The sequence below is a fragment of the Macaca thibetana genome, chromosome 7 (genome assembly GCF_024542745.1).
Source record: "Macaca thibetana thibetana isolate TM-01 chromosome 7, ASM2454274v1, whole genome shotgun sequence".
NCBI classification, from domain to species: domain Eukaryota; kingdom Metazoa; phylum Chordata; class Mammalia; order Primates; family Cercopithecidae; genus Macaca; species Macaca thibetana.
The window spans coordinates 78,143,575-78,170,545 of record NC_065584.1 but is presented as its reverse complement, the minus strand read 5'-3'; the positions used below and the strand labels follow the sequence as shown (position 1 = coordinate 78,170,545).

Here is a 26,971-nt window from a genome sequence, read left to right as displayed (position 1 = left end):
AACCACTGGAATCTACATGAAGCTGTTTAATTGTTTACAAAAATTGAAAAATGGAGCAAATATTTGGATTTTTCTTCTACTTGGCATGAAATGTCTGGAAATGAAGACACCTATGGAAAACTTTTTATTTCCTGTTAATCTACCTGGCTGGAAACAGTAACACAAAAATCCAATCTAGGCTTGGCATTAGATTTTAAGTGTAATTTTTGACAAATCCTATTACTGTAGTATAGCTTCTACATTTAGATGTCAGCACACCAAAAAGCATAACATTCCATGATGTGTTAAATAATGTGTGCAGACACATAATCCTTCAGATGTATTACATACCAGATAATGGTAACTAAAGTGAGCATGTAGGGTCTACTGGACAAGGTTAGATGACAGAATAGTATGTGCAAAAAGTCAAATGGTAATACCTTACATCTGTATAAGCTTCTGTGGCAAAATGAGTTTAACTAACATATTCTTAAAGTTAAACAAGTTTCCAATTATGGGATTTCTCAGAATTGTTAATAAGTAAAAGGCTATGCTTACTTCTAAGACACGAGTCTTAGAACATTTTCCATACACAACATATACAACATTTTCCAAATTTTCTTGATGAAAAAATGTGCTTTCGCCCCTTCTATGAAGGAGCTCAAAAGACTAGTGTTCTTTGAAAGATATACTGGGAAATAATGATTTTTGAAATGTTTTATATAGGATTTAATTTAGTCCCCAAAAACTCCTATGAAGGAAATAGACCAAGTCAGCATGATTTCCAATGCACAGTTAAGGAAACCAAGGTTGAAAGAGATTTACTAAAAAACGGAAAATTTTTACTTGAAACCTAGCCTTTTGACACTTAACTTTTCACTATGACTTTACTTCTAACAGAATATCTATCTGGAAAATTTTCTAAATTAATTTTCTTTTTCTTATAATAGATAGTTGTTTTTCTCTATTTTAGACATATATATATATATATATATATATATATATATAACCTATACACTTTATTTTTGGAACATGCAAAAGACTGTAAGATTTCCTTAGAGCTCCAAAACATGTCTTGCCTATAGAAACAGTTTCATAAAAATCCTTCATGTAATAAAATGCAAGGAATGAAATATTTGAAGAAATATAGTACAAATTAGATGAAACAACAGAAATATAAACCAACATCTCAATACACACTGAAAGAGAAAGCATCCACATTTTGCACATTTTCCTCTAGAGAAATAATTGATTTCTTTGTGATTTAAAAAGAAGTCTCTAGTTTCCAAAAATTTTCATTTTCCCGTGCAGACTTAGCAAGATTATTCTCTGGTTTTCTGTCATAATTATCTCCTCTCTACTTACTCCTGATCATCCAGAAGATATATATTTAATCTTGTTCCATGAAGACAAGTTACTATGTTTTTTAGACAAAAAAAAGAATGATGGTAAGAAATGCTCTATTCTTTTATTGCCATGCCCTGCAAATCTGTATCCCCTGGTTCCCTCAGCTGTGGCTACATATTTCTTTTTTTTTCTTTTTTTTTTTTTTTGAGACGGAGTCTCGCTCTGCCGCCCAGGCTGGAGTGCAGTGGCCGGATCTCAGCTCACTGCAAGCTCCGCCTCCCGGGTTCACGCCATTCTCCTGCCTCAGCCTCCCGAGTAGTTGGGACTACAGGCGCCCGCCACCGCGCCCGGCTAGTTTTTTGTATTTTTTAGTAGAGACGGGGTTTCACCGTGTTAGCCAGGATGGTCTCGATCTCCTGACCTCGTGATCCGCCCGTCTCGGCCTCCCAAAATGCTGGGATTACAGGCTTGAGCCACCGCGCCCGGCCCATATTTCATTCAACAAATATTTCCTGAGTGCCTACCAGGGGCCAGCATTATGCTAAGGCATGTTCAGCTCCATCCCACTTAAAATTTTTTCTTGCCTTTAAACTTTCTTCTCTGTAATACATAAACCCAAAACACTGATCTGATCATAACAATTTCTTTTTGAAAACTTTTCAATAATTCATCATTGCCCAGGCATAATAAAATCCAACTGACTTGGTAACATATCAAAGGTTCTCCACGAACTCACACTAAGCCCATTTCCTCGTCTCATTGCAGGCTTTGTCCCACTAAAGCAGTCTCCAAACTAAGGAAGGCATACTCTGGGAGAGAAAAAGGAGTTTTTACGAGATATGTGAGCACAGAGATGGTTTTAAGAAAATCTGTTTTGTTTACGTTTGTATCCCTACTATGTGGAACACGCTGGCCATTCAATAATTATACTTTGAATGAACACATGCATGAATGAATCCTAACAGTCCACACATACTCTTCTAATACAGATCTGTCTAAGAATATCCTGTGGTCTGAAAATTTTCCATCCCGAAGTTTGCTTTCATGATGATTTTTCTCCAGTTTTCTAAAAGGAAGGCATGGATGTCATATATTCCAAATATTACTAGGGTGCTTTGCCATGGGGAGAAAAATACTTTCTTCCATGGGGAGAACAATAATGGGAAAATTTGAAATACTGTGTTGGTATGAAGTAAATGACCCTAATGAATTGGAAATCAATTCTTTCGCAACTTAGTTTCTAATTCAGGCTTTCAACAATAGTAAAGAAGGATTTAATGGATTTATAAACAGAGGGAGGATTAAAATGAACTTCTGAAGATAAATATAAATCACTGAGGTTTTTCTTTTTTTTACAACTCAGCTCCTATATTTTAAAAAAAGGAATAAAATTATTTCTGAACCCTGTCTCATTTGAGTAACAAGTAATGTTCACTCACCAATTTATGAACTAAATTTAAATCAATTTCATTAAATAATGCATTTCCAGTGATATTTTAATTTTTATGTTATACAAGCATAAAGATTTATAGAATATTTATCTTGCTGAATAATATCTATATAGTTATATAAGTAATAAGTGACAAGAGTTATGATAATAAATTAATCATGGAGAATATTTTAAACATTTAAAATGTTGCCGTCAAGAAATTTAAAAATACGCACATGTACTTTTGTTTTTGAGACACAGTCTCTCTTTGTCGCCCAGGCTGGAGTGCAGTGGCATGATCTTGACTCACTGCAATCTCCGCCTCCAAGGTTCTCCTGCCTCAGCCTCCTGAGTAGATGGGACTACAGGCATGTGGCAACACGCCCAGTTACTTTTTTTTTTTTGTATTTTTAGTAGAGACAGGGTTTGCCATGGTGCCCAGGCTGGTCTTGAGCTCCTGAGCTCAGGCAATCTGCCCGCCTCAGCCTCCCAAAGTGCTTGGATTACAGGCTGGAGCCACCGTACCCAGCCGATATACACAAAATTTTATTGCAAAGAATTATGAAAAGTAGGGCAAGAAAAGACTTTAAAGTATAAAAACTCATTAAATTGAAATATAATTCTGTGGAGAAAGTGGAATAGGTTCAAGGAAAACAAGGAATGTTGCAAAATGTACTGTTGTTAAAGAAAAGCCTTTTCACGTATTTTAAAAAATAGTTGATAAAGGGTATCAAACGTCTATAATATTTATATTATAATGGGTACATTTGAAGGAGTGATATGACAGCTTTATTGTGAAATACCAATATTTTCCATCCACTAGAAAATTAAAACAATTTTTGACAAAATAGTTCTAGATGCCAACTTAAAAATACACAAGGAGGTACAAAGTTTTCAGAATTCTTTTTGAGAGCACATGAAGAAAAATGTTTGAAGATCACTCTTATAAAATAATCCAAAGTTTTCCGCTCAGCTTTTCAAAACTGTTTATGTTGCTGAGGTGGTTGCTTGGCCCTAATGACCCTTTCCACCGTTTCTCTGCCTATGAAAACCGCATGAATCTTTCCAGGTTTTGCCAATGCCAGGCTTCTCTTCAAAGCTCTCCCTGAATCTGTGGTAATCCATGACTTCTTCCCCTGTGCTTCCACAGCGATTCTGACTTCTAACTACTTGTATCTGACTGCCCAGAGTATCAACATTTTAAAGGGTTTTATTAATGTTTATATGGCCCGAAGGCCCAGCAAATCACTTTGTATAAAGGAATGAAAGGCTTCACAGGTACTGTCGAATGACTTAATATTTTCATTAATTGAAGGAAGAGTTCTTGCCTTCTTGAGAAATTGGAAGGATGATAGAAAAATACACAAAGGGAGAGAATATCTTGTGGGGAAAAACATTAGGGTCACATGTTTGGCTTTAGGCTGATTGGGTTCGGGTGGGGGCAGCACAGCAAAGTGGAGATGTCCTAAGGATGGAAAGTGAGACTGAAGTGCCTGTGGAAGACTGGACTCAAGAGCTGTATTAAGGAATGGCCTAAGAGATGACAGATGACTCTCTCAAAATGGATGACCTCGCTCTGGGAATGAGCTTCGAATGTGCGTAAATCCTTTAGATGAATGGAGGGAGAAGTTTAGGAAGATAGAGGAGTTAGCAAGGAAGGAAAAGTTGGTTCTGGTAAGTACAGGGATGAAGTGAGAAGAGAGATTTAAAAAGGAAGGAATGAGCCTTAGAAATCAAGGGTATGGCAAAAAAAGAAAAAAAAAAGAAGCCATGCATTGTCGTGTATTTTCTTTAAGAAAGGTGTAGAAATCAATGACAAGAGGGGAATTTATAAACAAGAAATGAAAGAAGAGCAGAGTACAAATTTGAAGTGTGGCAGAGATTTGACCATAGCTATGAGAGGCAGCCTAGACAAATCAAGACCACACTTCGTTGTTATCGTTTGTGGCTTTTTTCCAGGAGACAAGGTCTCACTCTGTTGCACAGGCTGGAGTGCAGTGGTGTGATCATAGCTCATGGCAGCCTTGAATTCCCTGGCTCAAGTGATCCTCCTGCCTCAGCCACCCAAGTAGCTAGGACTACAGGTGCATACTACCACACCGACTTAATTTTTTATTGAACAATACAGATTTATTGTCTGACAGTCTGGGGGTTAGAAAACAAACATGGGTCTTACTGGACTAAAATCAAAGGGTTGGCAGGGCTGTCTTGTTTTCTGGAGGTTCTAGAGGGGGATCTGTTTTCTTCCCTTGAATTTGAGTACCAAAAATGCTAATGTGAATATTTCACACCTTTTAAAAAGATTTTATTTTAGGTTCATAGCGTTTGTTATATATGTGAATTGAGTGTTGTAGGGGTTTGGTATACAGATGGTTTCATTATCCAGGTAATAAGCATTAGTACTCAATAGGTAGTTTTTCAAACCTCATCCTCTTCCCATACTCCTCCCTCAAGTAGGACCTAGTATCTACTGCTCCCTTCTTTGTGTCCACATGTACTCAGTGTTTAGTTCCCACTTATACGTGAGAACATGCAGTGTTTTGTTTTCTGTTCCAGTGTTAGTTTGCCTAGGATAATAGCCTCCAGCTCTATCCATGTTGCTACAAAGACGTGATCTCCTTTTTTATGGCTGTATAGTATTCCATGGTATATGTGTACCACATGTTCTTTATCCAGTCTACCATTTTTTGCCATTTAGGTTGATTCTGTGTCTTTCCTATTGTGAGTTGTGAGTTACCTCTAGGCTGGTCTCTAACTTCTGGCCTCAACTGATCCTCCCACTTTGAGAGGGATTATAGGTGTAAGCCATTGTTCTGTTTTTAAATGAAGACAGACTTGGATGAGAAGAGAATATAAACCAGGAAAGTGGAGGTAATTTTATGAGATAAATACAGGAGAATAATTTATGAACCATAAAATTCATTTTTTCTACATTCTGTATTCTATATTCAGTACTTTTAAAATTCCAAAATGCTTTCATGTATTATCAATAGGAGCTCTAGTATTGTTCCTTGTATCAATAAATGAAAGTTACAATACAAGAAAAGGGGAAAAATATTAGTGAATCCATTAGAATTTTATGTACATGTATTTTTCTTAACCTTCATATGCACTGTGATATTCTAAAATTAGAAAATAAAAATTAGTTATGACTGAATAAGTCTGTTGATTTAAATTATAAAATACATAAAATATATCATACTAGTGTTATTTGCTTCAGATTTTAACCTTCTAACTGGCCTGGTGCAGTGTCTCATGCCTGTAATCCTAGCATTTGGGGAGGCTGAGGTGGGAGGATGGCTTAAGTTCAGGAGTTCAAGGCCAGCTTGGGTAACATTGTGAGGCTCTGTCTCTACAAAAAAAAAAAAAAAAAAAAAAAAAATTAGCCAAGCCTAGTGGGGCACACCTGTAGTTCCAGTTAATCAAGAGGCCGAGGTGGGAAGATTGCTTGAGCCTGTGTCAAGGCTGCAGTGAGCTGTGATCATGCCACTGCATTCCAGTGAGATGACAGAGCAAGACCCTTTCTCCCAAAAAACAAAAAAAGCTTTTAAATGCTCTAAGATATATTTGCATGTCCTTATGAAGGTCACTTTTCTGTGATATCCTTAATAATCATAAAACATCCTTTTATTTTTATCTTGAAATGAATAACAGAAAATTCAAAAACAATATACACGGGATGATGTAAATGTTATGAAATAAGCTTAATGTCTACAGTAATTTTTTTGTTTTGAGATGAGTCTCACTCTGTCATCCAGGCTGGGGTGTAGTGGTACAATCTCGCCTCACTGAAACCTCTGCCTCCTGGAGGGTTCAAGTTATTCTCCTACCTCAGCTTCCTGAGTAGCTGGGACTACAGCTGACCATATTTTTGTATTTTTAGTAGAGATGGGGTTTCACCATGTTGGTCAGGCTGGTCTCAAACTCCTGACCTCAGGTGATCTGGCTGTCTCGGCCACACAGCGTGCTGGGATTACAGGCATGAGCCAGTGCACCTGGCCAATATCTACATTAATTAACACCCATTGAAACATAATAATAACAAAGTATTTACAGATAATGAAAATAGAGCTATTCCAAATGGTATGAGATATAAATGATATGCCATTAACACTTAGAGTTGCCTTAATTTCAATTATTCAAAAATATCTAATGAGTTTAGTTTTCTAATGATTAAATCAGATCTTGGAAGGCCTTCATCTAAGTTATACAGAGAAAATGAAATGGAAAAAAAAATGGAGAGCTCTACTTTTTCTCACATTCCCTATTTACACAACTTTGAAGTCTTCTACAAGCTCAGGTGCTTTTTCACAAGAACAGAAACAAATCAAAATTTGATCTGAGGACCTAGCAGAGCTGAATGAGGAGGATTTTGCCCCACTGGCATTTCAACCCACATGGTTGCCTCTGGAGAACAAGGAGGAGGAAGGGGGAGGGCAAAACTTCTTAGGCCCTACTAGGGCACCAGCTTCCATAAGCTAGAGGACCACAAAGTAGAAGACACCAAATGCTTCTGGATATTACCTATTTATATGCAGAGGATTAGAATTTTATTTCTCAAGATTAGTAAAAGAAAATCTTCCTCTCCATTCAATTGACGTCAATCATGGTACTTTTTTTTTTTTTTTTTTTTTAACATATGAGAGTTAGTGAGTTGGAAGCCAACCCCCACTCCCATCCTCATTAATATTTTATCTCTTCAGGTGCAAAATGGTGAGCTCTAGTTTTAATAATAATATAAAATGACACGGTGAGGGTTTCTGCAGAGCAAACAAACATAATCCTTTCTAACTAACTAACCAGCCTTTTGCTACCTAGTTGGATACTATGAATGTGGATACTTTATATGATAAGATGGTGTTTCTGTACAACTTTAATTAATTAATTCAACAAAAATTTATTTAGCAGCTGATGTATGCCAGGAACAATTTCTGGCAGTGGGGATACATTATTAAACAAATCAACGGTAATTGTCCCCCCCGAAGTGTGTATTCTAGTGGTAGGGTCAAGGTTGACAGTGGTGAGAGGAACTTGCAACAAATATAATAAATATAATTCTATAGCAGGTTAGAAAGTGATAACTGCTACAGAAAACAAAACATCAGGGTAAGAGAAGTATGGAGAAGGGGGTTTGGACTGCAATTTTAAATAGGGTGTTAGAATAGTGCTCATGTGTCTGTAGAGAGTGATATATGAGCAAGGACTCAAAACAGGTGAGCTTGAACTTCACTGTCTTGGGATACTGAATTACTATCTTTCCTGAGAGACTAATGTATTTGACAATGGTAAAAAGGAGTTCAAAAGGGTTTCTTTCTCTCTCTCTCTCTGTCTCTCTCTCTCTTTCTCTCTCTGTCTCTCTCTCTTCTCTCTCTCTCTCTCTCTCTCTCTCTTTCTTTCTTTCTTTCTTTCTTTCTTTCTTTCTTTCTTTCTTTCTTTCTTTCTTTCTTGGTTTATTTTCATTTGGGAGACATGATTAGTTTCCTATTCTTGATGGACATATTTTAAAATAATTGGCAGTTTTATAATAAAGCATGAACTACTGAACCTAGTATCTGTATATAATTAAACCAAGCCTAGACATGACCCATTGTACAGGTTATGAGATTGAAAATTCAATACATAAATTTGTTGCAAATATCCAACTCAGCATAACTAAGCATAGCTGAGTGATACAATTTAAAGACCCATGACAGCAAAGACCTGTGTGCCTTTGTCAGTGCTGTATCTCCTGGACCTAGAACAGTGCTTGGCTCATCATATGTACTCAATAAATACTAGTTTGATGAATAAGGCAAAGAATGGTTAGGGGCAGTGAGGTTAAGTATAAGTAACGGAAACTTTTGAGATTTCAGGCTATCAGAGATGTTTGACCTTTTCGTGTGCTCTAGGAGCAGAACTGGACTTTCAACCTAACTAAACTCTTTAGAAAACCTTATTATGATGAAGATTTTCCAAATGTATATTTATTGCATCTGAGTTGTCTGCATCTAATATTTTAGAGCCGTGGTCCCCAACCTTTTTGGCAACAGGGATGGGCTTAGTGGAAGACAATTTTTCCAGGGGAGCATGGCGGCAGGAGTGGGGGAGGGTGGGCATTTAATTCTCATAATGAGTGCACAACCAGAAGATCCCTTTCTTGCACACTTCACAATAGGGTTTGCACTCCTATGACAATCTAATGCTGCTGTTGATCTGACAGGAGGCGGAACTCAGACGGTAATGCTTTCTTGCCCACCACACACCTCCTGCTGTGTGGCCCAGTTCCTAACAGGCCACGTATAGTTACAGGTCCACGGCCCGGGGACTGGGGACCTCTGTTTTAGAAGAGGAATTGGGAGGTAGTTTATATTTCAGGTGTATTTTTCTCCTTCCTTCCTTCCTTCCATTTTTTTTTTTTTCCAGGAGTCTTGCTCTGTTGCCCAGGCTGGAGTACAATGGCATAATCTTGGCTTACTGCAACCTCCACCTCCCAGGTTCAAGTGACTCTTCTACCTCAGGCTCCCAAGTAGCTGGGACTACAGGCACCTGCCACCACACCCGGCTAATTTTGTATTTTTAGTAGAGATGGGGTTTCACCATGTTGGCCAGGCTGGTCTCAAACTCCTGACCTCAGGTGATCTGCCCGCCTCGGCCTCCCAAAGTGCTAGGATTACACGTGTGAGCCACCGCGCCCGGCCGTATTTTATTTTTCTACCTCTGGAATCAGTTGCTGATACTGTGTTGACAGACTTGGGGAAAGCCAATTAAAAGGCCAAGACACAGAAAATTAGAACCCCAACATCTAGTTAGTTTTCTGCAATTGCAGTAAAATAGAGAAAGATGTAACCGTGTTAACCATGAAGCTCTCTTCTACTATCGTATAATGAAGAATAAATATCTCCTGTACACATGCTGACTCTGGATTCCTTCCCTGCAATAGTATCTTCCTTCAGGAGACCACAGTGAGGTGGACACTGGAAGTGCAAAGGCCAGGTTAGGAAAGATGTCATTTACTAGAGTTTCAGATGTCATCTGCACCTCAATGTTCCAGTTGTTTGTAACTGATTAACAGACACTAAGCCATGAATCCATTAATTAGTATGTTCACATCCATGGTTCTTTTCTTCCCCACGTAAGCATACAGCATTGTGAGTTCTCTGTGCTACATTAGTTGTCTAGAGCCACAAAAACATCATCTTTAGAAATTCCAAGTCCCAGAAAAGTCTATGTTATTTTTCTCTGTATAGCAGGCAATATTTGTGGCTGTCTCTGTGTACATGAGCTCCTTTAGGGCAGAAATCATATCTTTTTCAGCTTTTTCTTATATGAAACTCAACAAATGGCAGTTAAATGAAACTATAAATGAAGAAATGAAATGTTCTGTTTTGTGAAAAAAACTGTCCATTAAAACGGGGAATTAAAAATCATGACATGCTTGCATGAGAAGTAAAAAATTATGTCAGTTATATAAAAACAGGAACTTATCAATGATCTCAATTGAGTGTCCTAGATAGCCATGATGACTACATTTAGCAAACAACTGCTCTATTTCCCTTTGGTCTGCAAAAAAATTTTAATGGTGACAAAAATCTTTATCGCATAATATATTTTATTATCAAATTCTGGTTTGAAAAAAGGGACTGTTAGTAACGAGAGAAGTTAAGTGACATGCTCGATGTCAAATGAAAGGCTTACAGTGAGAGACAAAGAGGGCATTAATAACATCAAGATGATCTGCTTCTCAGACACATCTCACTCCCGTAACTGATATGCTGACAGTTACACACCCAATTCATATAATTATCACAGCACAAAGACGACGTGTTTATGACAGCAAGGTCATTTGTAATATAAAATAAAATGGTCTCAGCATGTCCACTACGAGTAAATGCTGAAACATTACCCATTTAATGAATATTAATTATATACTGAAACCTAGAATTAAATACATAAAAAAGAACAACTGCTGCCTAGACTCAGGAAAGACACTATTCAGGCAAGTTCTGATACTTGATCTGCCGTTTCAATTATTTTAAAGTGTTCCCAAATATTTACGCCACAGGTTTTTTAGAGAAATTTCTTCGCTTTGCAGAAGTAAAGGATGAGGGATTTTCATGCCCTTCCCCTGAATGAGAACCAAAGAAGTACCTGTAGGATTGCAACCTCGTTACGAAGCTGGCTTTCTTGTTTTGTTGGAAATCGTAATTTGTCAATGATTTTAATAGCTACATCTCTTCCTGTTTTACGATGTTTTCCTTTAAAATGAAAAAGGGGAGCATTAGTATGTTATTAAATAGGATCTATCTTAAAGAACACTAAAATTTGCAAGGACATTTAAAGAAATGATAAACATATTTCACTGAATAAATTAACATTTCTAAAGAGCACTGACTTACACATATATATAAAGATTTCATTATTCTAAATCAAATATGTGCTTTAAAATTAGCCGTAATTTAGAACACAAAAGAATTGGGGTATTAAAACCTATATGTATCAACAGCCTGGTATTTTTTACACAAAAATGTATGTCTTAGAAACAGAATATTGAGCTACTTAATACAGAAAATATTTGTTTTACCAGTAAATTAACTCCCCTTTAGAAAGTATAACTTTAAAGTCCTGATAAGATAATGTATGTTATAGGGGAAAGAATTAAAGTCTTGGCTCTGCCACTTATTAGCTGTGAGCAAATCCCTCACTCTTTCTGAATTCTAGGTTCCTCATCTACAATGAGGAGAAGATTGGATGAAAGAAGGCATATAAAGTATACAAAATACCCTGGTAACTATGCACACTCAAAAAATGTTAGTTATCATAATCATCATCATCACCACATAATAGGCCCTTTATGTGTATTACACCTCATTTAACTACTGCAACAAACTTTTCAGGAATTCTACGGGGCACCCCCAAGTTCTTAACTTCTACACTACTATATTGTGGTAGGTAGCAGTGTTAACTGAATCTGAAAATAAGAAATGAAAACACTTGTAAATCTAGTGTTCACTCACCCGATATCCCACTCTCACTATTCTTTCTCTTTCCAGACTGTTTTCCTTCACTATCAAATCAGCTTGTGTTCATGTTCTCTACTTCCTTAACATCATTTCTTACTCTATGATTGACTGCAGTCTCTATTTCAACTCAGCCATTTTCCTGCAAGTACTTTTTTCAAGGCCATAATGTCTCTACTCCTCCATCACTGTAGTACTTGACCTCTCTTCGAAGACTCTTCTCATCTACTTTACCCCATTTGTGTCTAATCTTAAAGTTTCAGTCTTCCATGTGGCAGCCTCCTCCTATTCCTGGTCTTCAGTGTTGGACGTCCCAAATTTTGTGGCATCTGGTGGTCTCTCTACTCTCATTTGTCACCCTTGTCTCACCCCTATATGATGTGCAGTTATGTATATTAACCATGATCTATCTACCATAATTTTTTTTGGCATGCAACTATTATACTGTAGAGCAATAATTGAACAAATCGGTCCCCTCTATTATACAGTTATGCATTAACAAATGGTACAATGGTTAGTGGCTCATGATAGGTTTCTCATCAAAGAAACCACTGGAGCATTTTATAAGACTCAACATTACATTGTAAAATAGAGTAGAACTTAATTACCTTTTAAATTAAAAAGTACAATATTATATGGTGATAAATAAAATTGAATGGAACATTGTGATTATATCAGAACACTCAACCTCACCACAAGAAATAATTTCTTACTGATAATATTAAGGAACTGAAAGTTATGAGGTCATTTTACAGGGCAAATAAAGCATTAATATTAAATATTTTTTAAAGACTTGAAAAATATTCTTTAACTGGCTGGAATCTAAAATAGCAGAAGTTAGAATAATAAACTTACCAAAGAGCTTGACAATAAGAAAATAGGTAAAGACTTGATATTTCACCTCAAAAATTAAAAAAAATTCAATCCTTCAGGAAACAAATATATTGTTAAAGACACTGGAAGGTTAAATTTTGTTTTGTCTACTAACATGAATGGACTTCTGATCAAGTATGCCAAAAGAAAATGGAATTAATTTGTTTACAAATCATAACTTCCTTGTTTTCTCAATATTTTGTCTGATATTCCAAACTTCTTCAGTACTGTGTGTAGAGTTTGTCTATATTAAGAAGAAAGGTTTTTCGGGAGTATGAAACTTTCTCTTTCGAAACAGAAATATACCAATTTTCCAAGTAGGAACTATCTCAAAAAAATTTTTTAAAGACAGAACACAGAAAGATACACAGAAATATATATACATAGGTCTTCCCTTTTATGTTTTTCCTGGAAATATGCTTTTAAAAATATAACTAGGGAAAACTTTAAGTTCATAAAAATGCTCAGTGAGATAACCTACCTCCATAAACAATTCCAAACTGTCCAGAACCCAGTACTTCATCAGGAAAAATCTGATATACTGTGCTGATGTCCTAGAGGTACAAGTCCAATGAAAAAAAAAAACATGAAGCAGAACAAAACATTAGTCCTAAAAATTAATACAATTCTATTAAATATATTATAAACATTAAATATTTTTAAAATAAATCAGAAATGCTAGAAATCTGAGATGACTGTAATATTCAAAGCACATTCTTTTTTTTTTTTTTTTTTTTTTTTGAGATGGAGTCTCGCTCTGTTGCTCAGGCTGGAGTGCAGTGGTGCAATCTCAGCTCACTGCAACCTCCACCTCCTGGGTTCAAGAGATTCTCCTGCCTCAGCCTCCTGAGTAGCTGGGATTACAGGCACGCACCACCACGCCCAGCTAATTTTTGTATTTTTAGTAGAGACAGGGTTTCACCACGTTGGTCAGGCTAGTTTGGAGCTCCTTACCTCGTGATCTGCCTGCCTTGGCCTCCCAAAATGCTAGGATTACAGGTGTGAGCCACCATGTGTGGCCTCAAAGCACACTCTTTAATTAATGTAATAACATAATGTTATGAAAACTATTCTGATCTTAAGTGGCAGAGGTTTTCTAATGTGCTAGCACATATGTTTCATTAGAAAGAAAGATGACTAAAAACCATACAATGTGATTTACTGTAAGTATTAAAAAAGATATTTGCCTGTTGAGATGGCTATTTGGAAATGTCATTAAATAATCACGGTTCCCAATCACATGTCTGTGTGAATCCTGATTCCAACCACTTCTCCCCGTATGACTAGAATGAAAAGGTTGCTCCCTTATTAGTCACCCACATGCAGATGAACCTAAAGTGACGGAAGAGGAGGCTGAATCACTGTGAGTGAGCTGGAGAGGCTGCAGAAGGATGGCAACCCATATGAAATTCTCATCTGTGAAGTAGCTAAACTCGTCCAATTTCATCACTTCGGGAGCTAACAAGTTCCAAAAGTCTAATGCTTTCTCTTTGAAATAATAACTGTTAAATAAAGCATCTTTTAAATCTATGTTTTATTGTCTGTGATTTCATGCTGACGAAATCACAAGGTAATACTTTTTTCCTTTATATATTCCTATTACATCCTATCAGATTTTCCACCTATCTTCTACCCTTATACTTGACTTTATTTTTTAAAGTCCTTCTGCACATTCTGCACATGTACCCTAGAAGTTAAAGTATAATAAAAAAAGAAGTCCTTTAATATCAAATCCTACCCTCTCCATATCCTACAAATCCTTATCTTTTTCCTTTGTTCTTCCCCCTAGAAAATAACTACAAGTTGTCTCCATCCTGTGATTCTTCAAAGTATCCACAGGATGAGTTCAAGGCTGTCTAGGGACAAGACAAGTAATATTAATACTATTCTATTATTCTGATTTCAAGCTACTTCATCTGTTAAGAGAAGTGTTCTTTAGGCTTTCTGATAACTCAATGGCTGATCCAAAATTTTCAGTAGACAACAGTGGCTGAAGAGAGTGGAACAACTCCACAGCTATCAGGAATTTCCCAAGAGGCTTATAGAATAACTTGTATTTCCTAAAATGTCCCTGGCTAAGCAAAGGCAATAGGAGTCTGCAGAAAAGAAATTTTTTTAGGAATCTATCTCATGATTGACAGCACAAGAATTTATCTAACCTTCACTATAAAGTTTACCTAGTCCTCTCTAATTCGTATTTGGCTGTTTACTTTATGTCACTTTAATGTAGGCTTCAAAGATAAAGTAAGGATGAATAGAGTTTCATGAAGTTAATTTTTTAAACAAATTTTTATAAACTATAAGCTGTAAACTGCATTCTTTTGGCCATAGGTACAGCAGGTAAAATAGAGAAAAGGGTCTGGGTCACAGGAGGAGGTAGAAGGCCTTATTACTTTTTGGCTACTTGCCTTAGGGATAAAATATAACAAATAAAGCAAACATTTGACAGACTGTAAAATATTTCATAATATGGCTGATCTACAATTTTCAAAAACTAAGCTGCAAGGATGGAGTTACGTGGCACAGGTGACTAGGGTGCTAAAATGAGAACCCATAAGATTCGATTTATGCAACTTTCTTAAAGTCTCCTTGATGTGTACAAGTGACTATAAGAACATTTGCAACTCCTTGTCATAATACAGCACTTCTAGGTAGCAACTAAGGAATGAGAACAATGGCATTTTTAAGCTACTTATGCAAAGCAAGAAATTTATCTTATTCTGCTGCTGTATTTATTTTACTGTGTAATATCAACCATTAAAATTCCAGTACCGAGAAGGGCAAATATGTGAGAAATCAGGCATCACATTATAATTGCCTAGCTGAGATAAACAGATATATGACTCTATATTACAGAATTGATTATAAAAAAATTACTAAACAAATCTATATCATTTAATGTTTCTAAAATATCACAGAAAAGTATCCAAATTCTATTTTGCTTTTCAAAATTTACTAAAAAATTAAAATGAATTTTAAAACCTATTTTACGATGCTTTTATTTTCCAGTAATCACATTACCAAGTTTTATATTAGTAGGTACATACTTACCACATTTTCTTGAATCTGGCAATTTGATACCGAAATACTCACAGAGATATCTCCTGGAAATGCATGTAAAACAATATGCACACAAAAAGTCAGTAAGAGATGTGATAGCAACACAAGTAAATACATGCTTACAAATCATCCTGCAAAAGTGGTTTTAAATAAATCACAGCAATTAGGGTTTTCTAAGAAAATGTCATTAGAATATTTATTTCTTTTCAAAATTACATATTCACCATACTTGGTTTTGAAAAATAACATTCTGTGAATTTAGGGTTTGGTGCCAGAAGGACTTGGATTCAAATACTGGCTTTGCTACTTCACAGCTTTGGTACAAACTCGGACAACTTAATCTCGCTCGAGAGACACTGATTTCCTTAGTTGTAAAACAGGCCAATCGTTAAAGTCTACCTGTTGGAATTGGATTAGGCACTAAAATAGAGATCTCATGTAAAGTGCTTAGCACCAAAATAGGCGTATATATTCTATTAATATGTATTTTGATTGTAGAGATAAACTAAAAAATTATGACACATCAACAGATAACACTATAATGTAAAAAACCAGAGGTTAATTCATAGGTTTCATTATAAGTAACTATTACGAAATTTAAAAATAAATGACTTTTTTATTCAAATATTTCTCTAAAATTTCTTCTTTAAAATTTATCCTCAATACTGGATCTAGGTTGCATTTTAGCAAATGTATCTCATTCAATTAATGAACAGAGATTTCTTCCTGGGATAAAATGATCAAGAATTACCAATTACCATGTACTCTGCACATCAAATTACCATATCCTGCACAGAATACTAGGTGAGGTGTCTTTAGGGAAACTTATTAATTCAGATTTGCAAATAACAAGACTTGCACTCCATGTCAAGCTAAAGTTGACTAGATTTCTTTCTCCTCTTCTTTCGTTTGTTCGTTCGTTCGTTCCTTCCTTCCTTCCTTTCTTTCCTTTCTTCTTCTTCTTCCTCCTCCTCCTCTTCTTTTCTTCTTCTTCCTCTTCTTCCTCATCCTCTCCATCTCCTTCTATCTTCTTCTTCTTCTCTCACATTCCATGTCAAGCTGAAGCTGGCTAGATTTCTCCTCCTCCTCCCCCCTCCCCCTCCTTCCTCTCCTCCTTTTTGCCCAGGCAGGAATGCAATGGCTTGATCTTGGCTCCCTGTAACCTGTGCTTCCTGAGCTCAAGCAGTTCTCCTGCCTCAGGCTCCAGAGTAGCTGGGAGCGCAGGCGCATGCCACCATGTCTGGCTAATTTTTGTATTTTTTTGTAGAGACAGGGTTTCTTCATGTTGCCCAGGCTGGACTAGAACTCCTGGGCTCAAGTCCTCCACCTACCTTGGCCTCCCAAAGTGCTGGGGTTAGAGGTGTGAGCCACTGAGCCTGGCCAGATTGCTTCTTCTTTTACAACCAATAGCTCTAGAGGTCTGTAATTGCCTAATACATAGAGTTTATCTGAATTTGTTAAATTTTAATATAAAATACCTACAATAAAATAGGATAATTTAACAAACTAAACATCTTAGTATGTGCAGCAGCTTTTATTTAGAGACCGTACATTCTCCAATAAACTAAATCATCCCCAAGGAGTCTTTGTTCATTCTGTTCTTAGGAAGGACAGGGCACATGTTTACTAAGCAATGGGTAGGCACATGATGAGCTTTGGGCTGATTAGAAAACTGGCAGACTCACTGTGCAAGTTGGTTCCTGTACCCATGGACGAGCCCTTGGGAATGACGGGCATGAGGGCATGCTGGATGGCTATTTCCCACATCCTGGCCACATCTGCACCCACGCCACTGGTGAGGACACTGTTATTTGGTGGTGGGCTGGAAGGATTGAGCACATTTTCTCCCACATAATACACTACATTTGCCGTAGTGATTTCAAAACAATGAGGATTGGCCCCATTAGGAATTAAAGCTGAAGTTTTTGCTGGTTCCAGAGATAAAATTTCAGATAAAGGAATTTCCTGTGAAAGAAAAAAAGTGCTAAAGGTAGTTTACCAAAAGTATGTAAACTTTCAAAGAAAGTTCATGCCAAGAACATGTGAAAAATGACATCACAAATAACCACCATTTATATAAAATAGTTTTAAACTATAAAACACAGAATATTGCTAAGCCAAATTTAAAAAAATAGCTTTACTATGGGAAACCTTATTTCCTTTTTCTAGAAAATGTGACTTTTTATGCTATGTTCATGTGGCAAGAGTAAGTATGGTTAGGAATAATGAGTTTGAATCTTCACCACAATCTAAGACTTAGAAAATAAATGATAATTTTTATAACAGTGAGGTAGAATCACAACACTTTTGAAATGCATTTAGGTAGACATGGCTATTTTTAAATTTTAACCTATTCTTTAAGGCACTCAATACATGTTAATGTAATAACATAGCCAAGTGAATAGTTTAAGTGAGGACAACTAGACACTGGTTTTAAAACGGTCTTTTTTTTTTTTTTCTGAGACAGAATCTTGCTCTGTCACCTGAGCTGGAGTCAGTGGCGTGATCTCAGCTCCTTGCAACCTCCACCTCCCGGGTTCAAGTAGTTCTTCTGCCTCAGCCTCCCAAGTAGCTGGAATTTCAGGCGCCTGCCACTACACCTGGCTAATTTTTATATTTTTAGTAGAGATAGGGTTTCAACATGTTGGCTAGGCTGGTCTTGAACTCCTGACCTCACGCTACCCGCCTCGGTCTCCCAATGTCCTGGGATTACAGGAGTGAGCCACTATGCCCAGCCATTTATTTATTTATTTATTCATTTATATTTATTTTTGAGATGGAGTCTTATTCTGTTGCTCAGGCTGGAGTGCAGTGGTGCAATCCTGGCTCACTGCAAACTCCGCCTCCTGGATTCAGGTGATTCTCTTGCCTCAGCCTCCTGGGTAGCTGAGATTACAGGTGCATCCTATCACGCCTGGCTAATTTGTGTATTTCTGTAAAGATGAGGTTTCATCATGTTGGCCAGGCTGGTCTAGAACTCCTGACCTCAAGTGATCCACCTGCCTCGGCCTCCCAAAGTGCTGAGATTACAGGCATGAGCCACTGCACCTGGCCAATAGTCATCATTTTTAAGGCAATTCATATTAAAAAAAATTAATCACTACTGTGTCTTCCAGGAAGTATGCAGGGACTAAAAATAATAACTTCTAAAACAAACTTTTAATTTTAAAATTAGTGAGGTTTCCATTTTCTGTGACAGCTGTGTAAAATGGCTATGGAGAATCAAATCAACCATTCCACAGTCTGCATTCATTTTGAAGGACCACGTATCTACCCTTTTCTCTCTTTTTTTTTTTTTTTTTTTTTTTTTTTTTTTTGAGACAGAGTCTGGCTCTGTTGCCTAGGCTGGAGTGTAGTGGCGTCATCTCAACCCACTGCAAGCTCCGCCTCCCGGGTTCACGCCACTCTCCTGCTTCAGCCTCCGGAGTAGCTGGGACTACAGGCGCCCACCACCACGCCCGACTAATTTTTTGTATTTTTTAGTAGAGACGGGGTTTCACCGTATTAGCCAGGATGGTCTCGATCTCCCGACCTTGTGATCTGCCCGCCTCAGCCTCCCAAAGTGCTGGGATTACAGGTGTGAGCCACCGCGCCCGGCATACCCTTTTCTCTATGAAGATTTTTTTTTTGGAGTTGTGTTTTTCTGGGTGATATAATATGCCATATCTGTATTACTTAATGTAGAGGGACAGAATAAAAATTGCTGCCATTTTTTTCTCTAGAGGAAAGTGCTCTTTGTGAATACTGACAAGCATGGAGAAATCATACAATGTTTCTTCCCTCCTGGCAGTGTGCTAGATGCAGTGGATATCAGGAGTTTACTTTGAGCTTATCTGCTGTGACCATTAATTTTCTAGTTAAATCACACATCTTTGCTAAAATATTCATTAATCTTTGCCTCCCTCCCTCTCCCATCATTCCATGGTACCAGAAGCACTCCTTGGGGAAATGTAAAATTCACAGATGAATCAAGGGGTCCCAACCTGAATCCCAAGAAATTTGTAGACTGTAGAAAAGAAAAAAAAAATAGCTCCTGGAGGAAGCACAAAAATAGTCACGTTTGTTGGATGTATTTCCTATTTCTTACACTCTACATTCCCAAGAAAAAGCAGTAAGAGGTATGAAACTCCAAAGAAAGAGCCCCCTCTTACCTTGTAGTACCTGCTTCCTGTGTCATTTTGAAAGAGGGTAATACATTTGCTATCCAATCTCCAATAGTGCCGTTTCCGCTGAAACACAAGTTAGATCCAAGATCCTTTTTAAAAAACTTCAAAAATATCCACCATTGATAAAACAAATAGATTTCCCCAATGGGGACATAAGATTTGAGAGTGGAAAGTGCATGGGCTTTGGAAAAGGCAGACTCATGCTCAATTTCAGGCTCTGGAGGCTATTTAGCCACATGTCTGATAAGTATCTGGATTTATGTTACAGGGTTGTGAGTAATAAAGAAGATGAAGTATTAGCACCCAATAAGAGCCTGGCATTTAGAAAGTGCATAGTAAACAGAAAACATCATTTTTAAGCTTATTTCACTGCATGAAGGGCTAAAGGCAGATGTATAGTTTATAATAAAATAAGGTTTACTAGGAGATGCAATGTTTATTATTATTATTTTAGGACATAAGAAATGCCATGCTGATGGAACCAGGTATTCTCACTTCCATTGGCAATGGGCAAATTCTGAATGTTAGAGTAGAAGTAAAGAATATTTTGCTGGACAGTAAGTTTGACTCCATGACATCAACTTAAAGTCAGGGGAATGCATCAAACAACCAACTCTACCTTCTCTCCAGCTCACTAGAAATCTAACCACTATGATTTGGTGATCAGGTCCTTCTTCACTGTAGGTATATTTTTCAGGATTTTAGGTTGTGTGTGTATTTTTATCTTATAAAAGACCCCAAAGCTCTATTCTGCTCTTCTTCTCCACAACCAATTTCAGGCCAGTCAAATATATTAAATATATTACACCATGTCTAAAAAGAACTAGGCGGTATTCAATTGAGCCCTATAATATCAGGTAAGTCTTCTCTCTCTAACAGAGATGGTCGAAATTATAGATAGATCAATTACATTATAGGTGTCTGCTTATCTGTAGTGATCCTTTAGGTAAGAGATGAGAAAAGCAATACAGTAAAATAAATCAGCCAATTGTCAATTTAACTTTGAAACGTGAATCAAGTTGTTCTCTCTTATGTACACACACAACTTCATTCATCAACTATTAAGAAAATCTGGAGACATGAACACTCAGGATACAGGCTTCCAATGTTCCTGAATGGGTCGGTTCTTCAGGGAAAACTCAGTTAAGGACTTAGGAAGTATAAGATAGTTATCACTGTATTATTCGCTGCCTAGAATGCAGTATTTCTTATAAAATTCTAAATTGCAGTGGAACGTTCTGAAAGCACATACTGTGGCTTCCACAAGTACTATAAAATGGCAGGTAGACATCTCAGGTAATCAAGGTCAATGAATTTGTTTGCCTGAAATTGCTTTCCACATTTTTTCCTAACTCCATTGCTTGCTCAACTACATCTGACACCCTGAGACTGTAATGCACCTTACCTAATCCTGTGTCATGCCTGTGCTGAGGTTTACTCTGAGTAATGAAGGCATCTCACAGCCCTCACAGGACATTAGCAACTCCTCTAATTAAAGCTAGCAAGGCAAGAGAACATTGTTCCCTGTGGATCTTACCAGCGTGTCCTTGCTGGTGTAGTGGACCATCCATCCTTCTTTCATGACTGTGCTGCTTTTCCTCTTCGTGTGTTTGACAGACTGCACTACTCTCATGAGTGGGATATTGTTGCTTGTTGATGGACTTGAGAAGTCAAAATATTGTAGGAGAAAAATGTTTTCAGGTACATTTTATGTATTTTCATGCATAAAACCTTATGTTAGCTAATCCAAGTGAAACTTTACAAAAATTCACATCTCAATTTTAGTAAAATGTATTGTCAGGCACCATGGTTCTGAAAGTGGGTTACTCTGAAGAGTGATAGGCACTTCATTTGTACACCTTAAAAAATCCCGGCCGGGCACAGTGGCTCACATCTGTAATCCCAGCACTTTGGGAGGCTGAGACGGGTGGATCACGAGGTCAGGAGTTCAAGACCAGCCTGGCCAAGATGGTGAAACCCCGTCTCTACTAAAAGTACAAAAACATCAGCCAGGCATGGTGGCGGGCGCCTGTAATCCCAGCTACTCCAGAGGCTGAGGCAGAGAATTGCTTGAACTTGGGAGGTGGAGGTTGCAGTGAGCCGAGATTGCGCCACTGCACTCCAGCCTGGGTGACAGAGCAAGACACCGTCTAAAAAAAAAAAACCCAAGGCTGGGTAATAAGCACCTCATCTTTTGGGTTGAACTATATGGTGTTCAGTTTTCAGGTCAACCTGAGGAAGAATACTTCTTAGTCTACTGAGGCCACACTATTCAGACTCACACATGAAAGCTTATTTGCTTATTTATTTCCTATTATAGGTACATTATCAATCATTTAGAGATTACATTATTCAACATGAATTTTTAGTTTCTCGCATAATGTCATAATAATTGGAATCTGCTAGTCTCTGTTTCTTCCTCTCTTCATCCCTCCCTCCTGGTCCCCCTCCCCACAACATGAATATATATGTTATTTCACCCACTTCCCCCACCCCCCACCATGCAAACTCTTTGGCACTAAAGAAGTGTATGTCTTCAAAAGACAGGTCATAAGACAATTATTTCCCACTATTTTAAAAATGTTCATTATGCCATTAAATGGAAAAAAATCATTTCATTGCTCTACTCTCATGAACAATTTCTGTTTGTCAATAAACATGGCATTTGTAAAATGGACACAAAAATTTCAATAGGCTTTATGATATAAATCAGAGACTAGGAAACATTTTCTGTAAAGGGCCAGGTAATAAATATTTTAGTTTTTGCAAAAGACCTAACTTTACCAATATAGTGCAAAAGCAGCCAGAGACAATATGAATGGGCACGGCTATGTTCCAATAAAACTTTACTACAAATTGGGCATCAGTCCAGTCTGTCCTGGTGGCCACATTGTGCTGACTCCTGATATAAAACGTGGGGATCATCCAGTAACCAAAAGCAAAAATTAGATAACAGATATAAAATTGCACATACTTCTGAAATAATATCAAGAACAGTGAAGTATAGAGAGACTATGATATTTGTAACAGGGGCCAGCTAATAAAATAGATGATGTCTGCTGAGTTTGATCTTGATCTTTGTTGTTTCTACACAATGAGCTTCGAATTAATATTAACTTAGTAATAAACTTGTGGATGGCAAGCATGAGCATCTCTCACATGCAAAAGAAAATGGGTCAATGAATGAGGTGATGCTAGGAAAGGATGGAAACCACACTTCTCCCAGGGAACCCAGACCTCCTAACTTCAAAGGCTCTCACCTACAGCACACAGCTCATTCATAAGAAATTAAACATGTACTTCACATTTCTACTATAATCTATTAAAATATCAAAGAGGTTTAAAGAGAAAATACTGCTTGGGGTTCCCCCATTTGCTGAGGCTGGCAGTACTGCTCTCACCTGATGGTTCTGTTGGCATCCTCGTGGTCAGGGTCTGGATCTTGCATCTCACCACTGTCATTCTGGCATTCTGTCATTGCCATCTCTGCATCTTGGACCATTGCTTCTTCCATGTCATCCATGAGCCTACTGTTCCTTTCACTATCATTGTCATCACTCCCTTCTTCCATGACCACATCAGACTCTGCCCCAGGGCTAAGCAAATCTAGAAAATTATTTTGACCCATGAAGATAAGCCTGGAATCTTGGAATCAGGGCTTAAGAGACAGTCAGGTGATCCTAAAACAAATAAACTGGAAGCCCCAAAAAGGCAGTTCTGTGAAGAGATTATTATTATTATTTTTTTAACTTTTAAGTTTAGGGGTACATGTACAGGTTTATTACCTAGGTAAACTTGTGTCTTAGGGGTTTGTTGTACAGATTATTTCATCACCCAGGTATTAAGCCTGGTACCCATTATTTATTTTTCCTGATCCTCCCTCCTCCCACACTCCAACCTCGAAGGGCCCCAGTGTGTGTTATTCCCCACTATGTGACCATGTGTTCTCATTATTTAGCTCCCACTTATAAGTGAGAACATGTGGTATTTGCTTTTCTATTCCTAGGTTAGTTTGCTAAAGATAATGGCCTCCAGATCCATCCATGATTTTCAATTTCCTTTTTTATTTCAGTTTATAAGCATCTTAATTTATGAGAGGTTGAATATGTAATTTTATAGGTAGATGCTCGTTTTCCGTTCTTCTAAGCCTGAAAACATGAAAAGTCATGAAAAGCCTTGGAAGGAAGCCAAGGCTGGGATAGAGGTAAAATGCTAGAAGGCAAAGTGATACCAGGCCCCAGTGACTGGGAAGCTGCTCATATTTTAGAAACACAGCCCTGGTGGGAAAAAACATATGTAAGAGGATGACAGAAACTTTCACATGAAAAAAGACTCAAGCCACTGATTCTTACTATTGGAGTAACTTTGAAAATCACGAATTCCAATATATTAAATTGGTCACATAGTTACAGCTTTTAAATAAGACATTTGATTTTTTTTTTTTTTTTTTTTTTTTTTTTTTGAGACCGACTCTGGCTCTGTCGCCCAGGCTGGAGTGCAGTGGCTGGATCTCAGCTCACTGCAAGCTCCACTTCCCGGGTTTACGCCATCCTCCTGCCTCCGCCTCCCGAGTAGCTGGGACTACAGGCGCCCGCCATGTCACCTGTCTAGTTTTTTGTATTTTTTTTTAGTAGAGACGGGGTTTCAACGTGTTAGCCAGGATGGTCTCGATCTCCTGACCTCGTGATCCGCCCATCTCGGCCTCCCAAAGTGCTGGGATTACAGGTGTGAGCCACCGCGCCCGGCCGACATTTGATATTTGAAGTAATATTGAACCCTGTCATTATGCAGTTGATGGTAATGGTTAAAAATTATAATCACTTACTGATGCAAAGTACTCATTTTAAAATTAAAACATAGATTAATGAGAGACTCTAGCCTGCCAAGCTTGGAAAATTCACATTTTACCAGATTTTTCTGGATGTATGAGAAAATACCATTTCAAAGTAATCAACAACATCAAAAACTGTTCTGCTTCCCCTTTGTTATAGTTATCCAGTACACACTGACATTCCCCGAGCCTGAACAAAGTCAACACCACATGCCACAGAAAGTGGGACGATCGCCAAGCTTTCAATTTTGGCAGCTAATTCATGAATCTCCAAGCCAGAAACAAGTGTGACAATGTTTTCCTGGAGAGCTCTTCCTTCTTCTTCTTTTCGGTACAGTATATATTTCTTCTAGAGAAGAAAGTTCTAGAGCAAGGATACTCATTCATTCTTCTTAGTTCATCATTCATCAGCTTCTTAGTAACAAAAATACTCAACTAAAAGTATCTGTGGTCTTTTATAGCCATTTTTCTTTCCAGAGGAATTGGAAAACTGGTAGCAGACTAAAGGTACAAAGAAGACCACTATCTGCAGAAAAAGCTAACCTGGGATTCTAAGTCAAATATTTTGGTAGTGATCCATTAGCATGCTACCTAGGAAGAAAATGTAAGCTCTTTGTTTAGATATGGCATTTTTCTTAGCAGTCCTTCAAAGTTAATTTATACAGTTAGAATTTTCTTGAAAGAATAATGCCAAATATAGAAAATATATATATTTTTTTGTTGGCTGACAAAGTTCCTTTTATTATTAAAGATGACTGAAATGAGAAGGACAGAGGAAGAGACTGAGAGCTACAACTTGTAGGCAGCCCAACAACATCCACATTTCTGGGCAAACTAGGATAAGAGTATAAGAAAATAAAGCTGTGAAATAAAGTATGGCTACCCAAGTTTTCAATACTAGCTGCTCACCATGTAAAGATCATGAAAGGGTCTTTGACTGTTATCAAAACTCCATGGATGCTTTTCTATAGTAAAATAGAACAAACACTGGCCATAATTCACTTTTGGACTGTGTCTGAAATATCTGAACCAAAACCAGAACCAAACCCAAAAACCCCAACTAAAATCATCATCACCACACTCTCTAATAGGGAAGAAGCACAGACATGACAGCTGATCTTTTACCTACCTCCATTAATAGTCACTTCGCCAAGGCAGTTGTTTGGTACTTTTGGTGCACAACGTTTATGGCAGTTGAATCTGCAATCTAATCCCAGTGATTTTCAAACAAAACAAAATGAGAATTTGTCAGAAAGAGAAGTGGTAACCAGAAAATACTTATGTCAGATGAATGAGGGTGATCAAAGTTCGACAGGTGACAAAATCATCCTTACCTTTGCACTGCAAGCCCTGCCTGAAAAGCCCCTTCAGAAGCTTCTTGCAGTACTGGCATACTGTGGGCCGGGTGTAGGAGTGGATGACAAATGTATGCGGCACTTTAACTTTAGACATCAAAATCTTGTCAAGTTGAATTGGTCGTCCAATGTATGATTGAGAATTTGACCTCTTCTCTCGACCAATAAATGACTCTGATGGTGATTTTTGCTACATTTTGGAAAACAATAAAGGAAGTAAGATGTAAGAGGCTATTTGATTTATATATTTATATATTTTAAGATCTCGGTTTACTCTTGTATTTAGTACTTTGATGTTTAATAATATGAAAGAAATAATACTATATTTCTGTTAATTAATATAATTTACTTGCTTTCTCCATTTCTATTTGAGTTACCTTGCTTGTATAATCTTAAAAAAAGAGAGAATTGGAGATCAGAACATTTAAACATGATTTCTAGGTCTTTCAAATATGTTTTTGCTTTAAAAAAGTGGTTCTAATACAGAAATACAAAGTTGGAGGCAAATAAACAGTGCACATATACCGTTGACATTTTCTACAGTATTACATGCACATGGTTACAAAATGCAAGCATTTAAGAAGGACAGAAAATGAAAAGTAAATGCTTCCTGTTTGCCCTACATGGTACTTCATTGAAAAAATGCTGTAATCCCAGCACTTTGGGAGGCCAAGGCGGGAGGATCGTTTGGGGTCAGGAATTCAAGACCAGCCTGACTAACATGGTGAAACCTTGTCTCTACTAAAAATAAAAAAATTAGCTGAGTGTGGTGGTGCACGCCTGTAATCCCAGCTACTCAGTAGGCTGAGGCAGGAGAATTGCTTGAACCTGGGAGATGGAGGTTGCAGTGAGCCAAGATCGTGCCACTGCACTCCAGCCTGGGCAACAAGAGTGAAACTCGAAAGAAAGAAAGGAAGGAAAGAAAGAGAGAAAGA

At 37.5% G+C, this 26,971-nt stretch overlaps 1 protein-coding gene across 4 annotated transcripts in view; it reads right to left on the bottom strand.

Annotated features, from left to right (window-relative positions):
* PRKD1 (protein kinase D1) overlaps window positions 1-26,971 on the bottom strand; it is a 372,587-nt gene that overhangs the window by 35,149 nt on the left and 310,467 nt on the right. For all 4 annotated transcript variants that reach the window (XM_050798342.1, XM_050798343.1, XM_050798345.1 and 1 more), the window contains 9 exons: window positions 26,016-26,226; window positions 25,811-25,888; window positions 23,252-23,456; window positions 21,388-21,511; window positions 19,836-19,913; window positions 17,370-17,649; window positions 15,676-15,728; window positions 13,106-13,178; window positions 10,883-10,989 (listed from right to left, as the gene is read on the bottom strand). In XM_050798342.1, coding sequence (XP_050654299.1) covers window positions 10,883-10,989; window positions 13,106-13,178; window positions 15,676-15,728; window positions 17,370-17,649; window positions 19,836-19,913; window positions 21,388-21,511; window positions 23,252-23,456; window positions 25,811-25,888; window positions 26,016-26,226 — 1,209 coding nt within the window. The remainder of the gene's footprint in view (window positions 1-10,882; window positions 10,990-13,105; window positions 13,179-15,675; window positions 15,729-17,369; window positions 17,650-19,835; window positions 19,914-21,387; window positions 21,512-23,251; window positions 23,457-25,810; window positions 25,889-26,015; window positions 26,227-26,971) is intronic.